Source organism: Grampus griseus (assembly GCF_964374135.1).
Source record: "Grampus griseus genome assembly, chromosome: 10".
Classification (NCBI taxonomy): Eukaryota; Metazoa; Chordata; class Mammalia; order Artiodactyla; family Delphinidae; genus Grampus; species Grampus griseus.
This window is the reverse complement of record NC_139004.1, coordinates 53,247,067-53,257,992: the sequence shown is the minus strand read 5'-3', so window position 1 is coordinate 53,257,992 and position 10,926 is coordinate 53,247,067. Positions and strand designations below refer to the sequence as shown.

The 10,926-nt window shown below is 40.4% G+C and overlaps 1 protein-coding gene across 8 annotated transcripts in view; it reads left to right on the top strand.

The window, feature by feature from the left end:
• Positions 1–6,712: 6,712 nt before the first annotated feature.
• The window catches only part of CLASP2 (cytoplasmic linker associated protein 2), a 184,512-nt gene continuing 180,298 nt past the window's right edge, over positions 6,713–10,926 (top strand). For 4 of the 8 annotated variants that reach the window (XM_082662814.1, XM_082662815.1, XM_082662812.1 and 1 more), the window contains exon 1: positions 6,713–7,070. In XM_082662814.1, the coding sequence (XP_082518940.1) occupies positions 6,876–7,070 (195 nt within the window). In that variant the 5' untranslated portion in view covers positions 6,713–6,875. The remainder of the gene's footprint in view (positions 7,071–10,926) is intronic. The other 4 variants (XM_082662820.1, XM_082662818.1, XM_082662817.1 and 1 more) reach the window with 1 other exon arrangement.

Genomic DNA, 10,926 nt, shown 5'->3' with positions numbered 1-10,926 from the left:
CTTGGTTTTACCTTACTTACAAGCTAATAACTTGGCCTTTTGCTGTTTCATAGATGCTAACAGAAGATGCAAGACTTCTGGGTCAGAGACAAAGGCCTTTTCTACTCATGGCAAAATACTCAGTGCAAGCTTCATGTTTGCAACGGTTCCCCTTTGCCTCCCAAATTTCATGGGGTTGTGTTACAGGAGAGAAACAGAAGCTGGAGAATCCTCCATTTTAGAGTAAGCACTAAGTAAACCTGTTTTTTGTCTTGGAGGGAGACATTATTTCATCCCTCAAGGTTGCTCACTGAAAACATACCAGGTAAAGAGAGGCCACAAGACAAGCTGGGACCTGGGACCTGGGACCTGGGACCTGGGACCCTTTACTGCAGTGCTTACACCTGGACAAATATCTCCTTGAGCAACAAAATACAGAGAAACTGTGAGGGACTAAAAATAACTGTGCCCATGTGCAACTGGGGCAAATTATAGACAATAAGATACAATAAGACCAAAAAACGCAACTGCCACTTCTGAAGAGCCAGGAGCAAAAACAGTGTGTCGGGAGCAAAAGCAGGGTACTGCACATGCCCCATGCACACAACACCACCAAAGGGGTGGGCAGACCACCTAAGCCAACACTCCAGCCCAATCCATGACATACCCCTACCCTCACCCCATATAAGGAACCTGCTCGCCCCCCTGGAGGAGTGAGCAAGGGCACCTCTTATTTGTTTTTGCTCCCCCATGCTACAGCAGGGGCCCCAATAAAGCCTTGCCTGATTTCTTGTATGGTCTCTTATCAATTTCTGTTGATTAAGGAAGGCCAAGAACCCTGGTTGGTAACAGTTAAGGCCTTGCTTTCTTGGCATACCCAACAAGACATATGTGAGACTTACGTAGGAGCCTCTCGCCCTACAGTCATTACTAATTTCCTTTATTTATTTATTTATGACTGCAGCACGTGGCTTGCGGGATCTTAGTTCCCTGACCAGGGATTGAACCCGAGCCCTGGCAATGAAAGCACCGAGTCCTAACCACTGGGCCACCAGGGAATTCCCCCTAATTTCCTTTATTTTGACTGAAACACTGGAACTCAGAGAAGTTAACAGATAACTTAAGTTTACACAGCTAGTAATATCAGAACTTGAATTTTCTAATTCTAAATTGGTGCTATTTTCAATAGACCTGCAATGTCTAATATATAAAACATTTTAATAACAATTTTCATTTTGATCACAGTTCTAAATAACATTTGAATATTAATAAAATATTAAATATAATAAATAAAATTATTAAATATACAATGTAAGAAAACATCAGCTATAACTTTATTCAATCTTGTTTTAAAACATCATTAAATAAAATATAATCTATATATTACTAAACATAACTTCACTTATTTCTTTTTACTTTTCAAACTGTGGCTACTAGAAAAAAATTAATTACATATATTAATATTTTATGGTCACATATGTATTATATTTCTATTGGATAGTCCTGCAATAGACTATAACTCTTTTATCCCTTATTTTCCTTTTAATTCTTTAGCCTTAACTTTTTTCCCCTACTTTTTATTAGTTTTAACATACATATAATAAACACACCATGTACTAGTCTTAAGTGCACAACTTGTTGAATTGATACCTATGCATATACTGCAATGATCACTACTCAGGTCAAGATATAGAACATGTCCATCACTGCAGAAAGTTCTCTCAGGCCCTAGTCAATTTCCTAGTCAATACCCACCGACTCCCATTCTTTGTGATAATACCTCTTCTAATTTTTATCACCATCAATAAGTTTTCCCTGTATTAGAACTTTACGTAAACAGAATCACAGAGTATATATTCTTTTGGGTCTGATTTCTTGTGCCCAACATGGTGTTTTTGAGATTCATCCTCATTGTTGAGTGTATCAGTAGTTTGTTTTTTATTGCCTTGTAGAATTCCATTGTATGGCTATATACCACCGTCATCTATTTTCCAGTTGGTGGATGTTTGGGATGTTTCCAGTTTGGGCTATTATGAATAAAGCTGCTCTGAACACTCGTGTACATAACCCTCTTAACCTTTGGGAGAGATTGTGATCTATCTTTGGTGAGCCACCCAATGCCCCCACTGCCACTGTAGTACCTAACACAATGCCCTTCTTGATGGGTATTTATTGGAAGTATGGTTTCAAACTAGCAGTGTCGTGATTTGTCTGTCAGTCTCCATGTGGAAAATAAAGTCCAGTGTCAGAAGAAAGTCGACTCAAAGTTTCCACTATTATCATAAATAATGAACAAATAGGTCAGGAAGTCGGTCTCCTGTATTTAAATGATCTATTTCAGTCTAGCTGCCAGTTAAAAATAGACTTGTGCTCCCAGATACATTTAGTGACTGATTACGAAAGAGTGTAGATGTTTCTTATGCTGTTTTTTCCCCTAATATTTCTACCCATTTTCTGTGCCTGCTTGCTCTTCTCTTTTTAACAGCAGTTCAGAGAAAAGCAAGTTCTCGGTGGAAATACTGTATGGATATTCAAAGAAAGACTGTGTTATATTGATACAAGGAGTGTTATTATTTTGGTAGTAAATTCCAAACTTTTCTGTTTGTTTGTTTTCTTTTCTTTAAAATTATCCATTTGGGAGAAGCCAGACATCCTGTGTTTAAATCATGAATCTGAAATCATGAGTGAGGCTGGAGACTTAATCTCTGAGCCTTAGTTTTCTCATCTTTAAAATGGGGATGTAATACCTTCCACATACGGTTGCTTGGAGGATTAAAAGACCTAACATGTGTCAAGCTGAGCTCTTCAGGCAATGGCGTTTGTGAAGCCCAGTTCTCATTGGACCCACGCTTTCTTCCTTCATGAGCTGCTATTTTCATTTCCTGTTCTCTTGGTCTCTCTGATAACTTGGGCATCGTCAGATATCTGTCTGCCAAGATTCCTAAATTGTGTGCTCAAGTACCCCAGGGTGCTGCCATAAACTCAACAAGAGCCTTCCAGGATAGCTTGAATTTTAAAAGGAAACGGTGATATTTGGCATCTGTCCGTCATGGAGTGAACTACTAACTCCAAGGAGTTAGAAGTTTCAACATTAGATTGTGGTACATTTCTTTCATTGATGCCATTTTTGCAAGGCTGTGTTTTCTGTGGTTGCTATGATAAAAAGCCAGTGCTACATGAGAAGCAATGTACCACAGGCAGTGTCTAGTCTGATTCCCAGGTTTGAGAAATTGTGCAGTGTACCAACAGGTGCAGATATCTCATAAGTATGTGTGCTTATTTAAGAACGAAATGAAAATGCACTTTTTTTCCAAATGCCTACTAAGATGTTAGGATGTGAATACTTATTGTTTGGCTCTTACTATTCAGTAGATGTATTTCTTAGGTGTTTCTTTTGGTCTAAGGTTCTGTGAAAAATCACTGATACTAAAGTGCCGTGAACTAGAAGGCTTGAGAACTTTCTGTTCTAACGATATTTAACTGAGGACAGACAACAGTGCTATAGAGAAATAAGTAGATTTTGTAGTAGGTATGTAATGATAATAACAATGTTAAATTTAAATAGTCAAGACTACATCTTGTAGATAAACATGTTATTCCTCAAAAAAAACTTTAAAAAATTTTATTGAAGTATAGTTGATTTACAGTCTTGTGTTTAATTTCTGCTATATAGCAAAGTGACTCAGTTATACATATATATATTCTTTTTCATATTCTTTTCCATTATGGGTTATCACAGAATGTTGAATATCACAGAATGTTGAATCATGTGCTATTACAGTAGGACCTTGTTGTTTATCCATTCTATATATAATAGTTTCCATCTGCTAATTCCAAACTCCCAGTCCTTCCCTCCTCCACCCTCCGCTCCCCCTTGGCAACCACAAGTCTGTTCTCTATATCTGTAAGTCTGTTTTTGTTTCATAGATATGTTCATTTGTGTCTTATTTTAGATTCCACATATAAGTGATATCATGTGGTCTTTCTCTTTCTCTTTCTGGCTTACTTTACTTAGTATGATCATCTCTAGGTCCATCCATGTTGCTGCAAAGGGCATTATTTCATTCTTTTTAATGGGTGCATAATATTCCATTGTATATACATATGTACCACATCTTCTTTATCCATTCATCCGTCAATGGACATTTAGGTTGTTTCCACATCTTGGCTGTTGTAAATAGTGCTGCTATGTACATAGGGGTGCATGTATCTTTTCTAATTATAGTTTTGTCTGGGTATATGCCCAGGAGTGGGATTGCTGGAGCATATGAAAAAAATCACTTCTTTAATTAGCTAATTCCTATATGTTCTCAAAACTCAATTTATACATAAACCTCTCCAGGAAACCTCTCCCACCCCCATTCTCAGTGCCATCTAGATAAGAGGCCTCTCATATAGGCTTCCAAATACCTTCTGCTTACCCCATCCTCGCATCCTGGGAATGTTGATTTTCTTGTCTGTACTTAGGTTTGTTGTGGGTAGAGACCAGATCTAAATGAACTTTGTATCTGTGGACCCTGGCACAGTGTGTAGCACATAACGAGCTTTCAGAAGATATTTGTCGTTGAATTAATGAAACACACAGAGGGTATGCATAGGTAATAGTAACCAGTGTTACTAAACATTTCATAGGTACTTCCAACGTTACTCAAATGCCATAATATTATTTTATAACGTGAAGACTATTTAGTTATCAACTTAAAGACCTTGAGTTACACAAGTTCAGAAAGGTGAATGGAGACAACAGAGGGCTTAGGGCAGCAGTAACTTTTGGTCACAGGGACAGGTAGGGCTGAACCTAGAATCCAGAGCCTCCTACATTTTTTTTTTTTCCTATACCACATACTGCACCTGGTCCCTGGCAATTAGAAAACAAACTTCTTTGGATTGGACCCTTTTTTTATATTCTTCTGTAACCCATATGAACAGAACCTTTAGACACTCAAGGAACAGTTACTACAGTTTACTTGATTGAGGCCTAACTGCAGGGAGATTACAGTCAATTAAAGATGGAAGAAACTTTACATTACAATACAAAGAGAAACAGAAATATAGAAAAAACCTCAGAGTAAACACAGAAGAGAGGTTTCTTTGAATCTGGAGAGTGTATTATTATTGTTTTTGTTGTTATTATTTTGTTACTGTGAACATCTCAAGCATTTCATTACATTCATTCACTTGTTCAACTTAAATTGACTGAGCACCCATTATTTGCCAAACACCATCCAAGGGAAAACACAAATGATCTTGGAGCTTTCTGTGTAATAGAGGAGACAGATACGTAAAATAATTATTAAATTGTGGCTGGAAATAATTGGCAGGAAGCTAAACACAATGTGCATTTATTTTTTTTAATTTTTATTTATTTATTTATTTTAGGCCACACCGCAGGGCATGCGGGATCTTAGTTCCCTAAGGATCAAACCAGCACCTCCTGCAGTGGAAGCGCGGAGTCCTAACCACTGGACTGCCAGAGAAGTCCCAATGTGCATTTAGAATGTATTATAGACCAGTTTACACACACTAAAATGGCTAAAACTAATTACTCCAACCATACCAAATATTGTGGAGGATGTGGAACAACTGGAACTTCCGAGTACTTCTGGTGGGAGTGTCATATGGTCCAGCCACTTTGGAAAACAGCTTGGCAGTTTCTTCTAAAGTTAAACATACACTTCTCATACGACCTAGTAATTCCAGTCCTTGGTATTTACCCAAGAGAAATGAAAGCTTGTCTCTGCACAATGACTTGTACACTAATGGTTATGGCTGGTTACAGCTGGAAAACTGAAAAATGAAACAACTCAACTGTCTATAAACAGGTGACTGGGTCACGAACTGTGGTTCTTCCATATATGGAATACTACTCAGCAATAAAAAGGGACTACTGACACACCAACAGCACTGGATCAGCCTTAAAACGTATGCTAAAGAAAGAAAGAAGCCCAAGTCAATAAGAGTACAAACTGTATGAAGTCACATGAAATTAAAGAACAGGGAAACCTATGCTACAGTGATAGAAATCCGATTAGAAATGCTTGGCAAGGCAGTGGTTATTGACTGGGATGTTCCTCGAACTTCCTAGGGTGATGAAAATGTGCTCCAACTTCTTTAGGATGGTAGCTCTTCACACTGGTGAATACATTTGCCAAAGCACATGGACTGAACACTTAAAATCTGTGCATTTTACTCTGCAAATTAAACCTTAGTTAAAAAAAAAAAAAGCATCACATGGTGACCCAACCAGAAGTAGGAGTCATGGTGTTTGTTTTTTGTTTTTTAAATAAGGAAGTGTATTTTACAAAGTAAAACAACAACCACCACTACAACAACAAAACAAACCCAAAAACCCGGGAGTGGGGCTGGGAAAGTGGAATTCCAAGTACCAGAAACTTTCCAAAGTATTGGTTTCAAGTGGAGGAAAACCTGGAAGTGTTCTCGATTTTACAGGGCGAGGGCAGGCTGCTGAGATGGCGGGTTGCAGAGAACTGTCGGCTTCCCGGGGGTGCCAACACGGTCCGACCCCAATTCCCCGCAGGGGTCCCACTGTCCCCAACGGTTCCCGCCCCTGCCTCCGCCTCCGCCCCCGCCTCCTCCGCGAAGCTAGAGTCCGGACAGGCGGGCGGGCGCTCGCCCGCCGGCGTCGCGCTGACGTCAAGCGCGCGCTGACGTCGCCGGCGGCGGCGGCCTCTGAAGCGGGTTGGGGCGCGGGGGGCGCCGAGTTTGACTAGTTTGGGGGACGATCCGCGCCTGACGCTGCACCCGCCGCGCCCCACGAGCCGCGCCTCGGCCGAACCCGCGAGCGCGTCCCTCCCGTTCCCGTGGGGCCCCGCGCTGGCGGCTGGGCGGCGCTCGGCGAAAGTTGGTCCCTCACGGGCGGGCGAGCGGTCGCGGCCATGGAACCCCGCTGCATGGAGTACTTCAGCGCCCAGGTGCAGCAGAAGGACGTAGGCGGCCGCCTGCAGGTCGGCCAGGAGCTGCTGCTCTACCTCGGCGTCCCCGGCGCCATCCCGGACCTGGAGGAGGACCTGGGCTGTCTGGGCAAGACGGTCGACGCTCTCACCGGCTGGGTGGGTTCGAGCAACTACCGGGTAAGCGGCAGCGGCGCGGCCTGGCCGGGCACGCCCTCCCCCGTCGGCCCTTTAATCACGGATGTACGAGGCCGGCCGGGCGAGCCCTCGGGGGGGCGTCGGTCACCTCGGAACCGCCTCGCGAACTCGGGGGCCCCCGACGATCCCCCACCGGGGAGCCTGCCTCTCCGAACTCGAGCCGGAGACCGACTTCCCACCACGACCAACTTTTTCCACAATTGTGAACAGTGACAAATTCAGCGATTCCGTGACACCGCACCGTGCGGAGTTCCTTGTCAGCGGGATATAATGTTTCATCACGTATTTTAAAAAATCAGTGATCATTTACATGCATAAAAGATTCGAAGACGTTTTACATTTCTACGTACCTATGTAAACACTACCCAGACCAAGACGTAGGACATGAGGATACAAATTTTAAGTTGAAAGATGTCAAGTTAATCCCTGTTCATTAGTGATTTTTTCTTTTTTCATTAGTGATTTTTATCCTACTTAATCGCCTGTTTCTTTTTTTCTTATATAGTTTGTGTGTGTGTGTGTGTGTGTGTGTCTGGAAGATTGTGCTTTTCGTGTCTAAGGCATCTTTAGAGCTTAATAGCATGCCTGATTAAGTTTACTGTTAAATCTAATGAAAAGATGCTGACCTCATGGCATTAATTATTTGCTTTTCGTTATGGCCGACGGAAGGCAGTTGAATGCTGTCATTTTGTTTTGCCGCAGTTGAGGACTGACTCGTATTTGAAACCGTGCCGTAGAAGGTTAGCTGATGCTGACAAAAAAATAGAAGGATGAGGTACAAGAAGGAATGAGTGTTTCTGAAGAGCCGGTAGTAGGCAGGTTGTAATGTAGCCAAGTTGGGAGACCAGGTAAATATTCTGTAATCAGCCTGAACTGTGGTTTTTGGCAGTAACTTTTCTTTCTAGTCTTCTGGTGGCAGTGTTGCTTTAAAATGTTGGCCCAAACGTCCTGTGGATGAAGTGATTCTTAGTAATAGATTCTTATAACCCAGCGAATAGGCTGTACTTTGAAAGCATTATCATCATAGAGAAGAAAAGCAAACTCTAAAATTATTATGCAGATTTAATGGTGAAACTTATATGAGTTTTGGAAGGCTTTGACGTTTTACAAGAATAATAGTTTGAGAATTAACCACTTCAGTGCTCCATTATATACTATCTCTTTATTATTTTTAAAAACTTTGGGAAAAGTTAATAGAATATGTCATTACTGTTTAGGGGATTAGTTTTATTTCTTTGGAAGAAACAAGCTAAATTTACTTACACTGTAAGAAGAGCATACACACTCAAGATAGGTGATTTTGTGTTACAGCCTAGGCTGCTGTAGAAAGTCGGCTCTTTGGTAATGCTTGCTATCCTTCCCAAGTGAAGGTTGATGTGTCACCTCTACGCTGGCTGTGGTTGAATTGGCTTTGGGCCATTTCACTCCTCAGATGTACCATCAGTGAATGGCAGTTAAGTAGTCCCATCTCTTGAAACATATTTTTGGCTTCTGTGATACCACAGTATCCTGTTTTTTCTTGTCTCTAAGCACTACTTCTACTCAGTGTTATGTTTTTCCTTTAACTGATCCTTAAGAGTTAGAATCCTTCAGGGATCTGACTCAAGTTCTTATCTCTTTACTACACATTCTCTCCATGGTCCTCAGTAGATACTATAGCCTGAGACAATTTCAGAAATCCGAAGAGAACTCCCACATCCTCACCTACATACTTCCTTGTAGCTGTGCCCATATAACTCTGTCTTCTCTGTTATAGTGAACAAATTATCTGTCTTTCCCACTAGTACCAATCCCCCCACATGGGTATGAAGGCATGTGTATCCCATGCCCTCTTGCCTTCTCAAGGACATTAATTCATTAATTCTGATCTCTCCTTGAATCATTAGTTCTCTCCTTTCTACTGAATTCTGTAGTATAAGAGCTTTTCTGACATTGTTAGGGAGAGGGCATTCTAATTAGTTTATTTGGGATTTATAAACTAAGTTACCAAGCTAGGTCATCATTTTTTATTCAAGATACAATGAATATTTAAATCTTTTGAAAAAAGTGTATCATGGAATTTTTTGAACATACATACAAATAGAAATGTACTTAAATTTCAAGTTATGCTGAACAAAATACAGTTTTTCTTTGGATTTGATAGTACTACAGAATTTGAGTTTCTTAATAACAGTGAATTTGAGTGACTATACTTATATGCTGGGTATTATTCCAGATATTGAAGACCCACCTGCGAACAAGACTAGAAAGGCTTATTCATTCAGCTTCATTTGGATATTAATTGAGGACTTACTATGTGCAGACAATCTTCTGGGCACTTGGGATACAATAGTGAAAAACAGACAGAAATCCTTGCTTAGATTCTCGTGGGGTCAGAGGAATAAACAAGATAAAATAACTAAAATCTGTAGTATGTTAGATGGTGGTAAATGCTTTGGAGAAAAGCAGTGAAGGGAATAGGAGTGTTGGGCAGGATGCAGATGTTGGAATTTTAAATAGTTGGTCTTTGAAGACCTCACTGAGAGAGTGATTTAAAGGAGGGAAGAGTGAGATCACTGCTGTCTTGGAGACAGATAGGTATAAAAATTGAATAGTTTCAAGTAACAAGTGTTTGTAAATCAACTGATGTGAAAGAATGAGGAGAAGATGAGACTATTTTGGAAGTAAAGGAAATGAGGTGAAATTTGAGTACAGACAGGAAAGAAATACAGGAATGAAGAATGCCTTTAGGGAGAGGAAACTGCAAATGCAGAGAACCTAGTTCTGTGGAGGAACATAAAGAAGGCCAGCATGGCTAGAGTTTACAAGTGAGTGAGGTGTTCAGAAAGGTGAAGTTGAGGAGGCAGGTAGAAAGAGCTTCGTAGGATTTTATTCTAAATTAGCAGAGGTTTTTATGTAGAGGGTTGGCTGCTTTGTGGGCAGTGGACAGTAAAGCAGCAAAAGAAGAAGGAGAGTGATGGTGGCTAAGGCTTGTTTGGTAGCAGTGGCAGTACTGAGAAGTGGAAGATTTGGTATGTGACTTGGTGGTAAAGCCAATAGCACCTCCTCTTGCATTGAATATGAGCATTGAGAGAGAGCAGTTAGGGGTAGTTGCGTTGCTTGAGCACCAATAAGAGGGTAGTATTTACTGAAATGGGGGAGACTGAGAAAACAAGTTGGGTGAAGGAAGTAAAAAGTTAGGTTTGAGAAGGTCGTTTGACATCCAAGTTGAGATGTTAAATGGACGGTTGGGGTCTTCATCCCAGTGGAGAAATCATAATTGAAGATTAAAAATGTGGGAATAGGTATGTATATTATATAAAATATATATGCTCTGGTGTTTGACTTTGGTAAGGATAGTCCTGTGATTTCATGAGTTCCCAAATTTTAAAATGGTACAACAGCAATAAAGTGTCCCTTATAAAATGCAGTTAAATATGATACCCACCATTTTAAAAGTCCTTAGTGAGTATCAGGCATTGTCTCAAGTGCTTTATTTCCATTATCTCATTTTAATCTTTAAGGTGACCTTAGAAAGTCAGTATTATTTCCTCATTTTGTAGAAAAGAAGATAAAAGTATCTTGGCGTAGGTCCTAGACCTGGTATATTGGTGGAGTACTTAAACCAAGGGAGATCAGGATTTTCCTTTCCTTTTCTGTACTTTTGTAAACCTCTTCAATATCCTATCATTTGTCAGCTCTACTCTCACTTTTTAATTTTATCTATCTGCAACTATAACAAGTTGACCCTAAAAATGGAGAAAACAGTAAGTACCATTTATATTATAACTAGTGCTGGGCTAGTAATGTGCTAGGATTTCAAGTCTTATAATCCAAAATCACAGCCCTTTTGCCATTT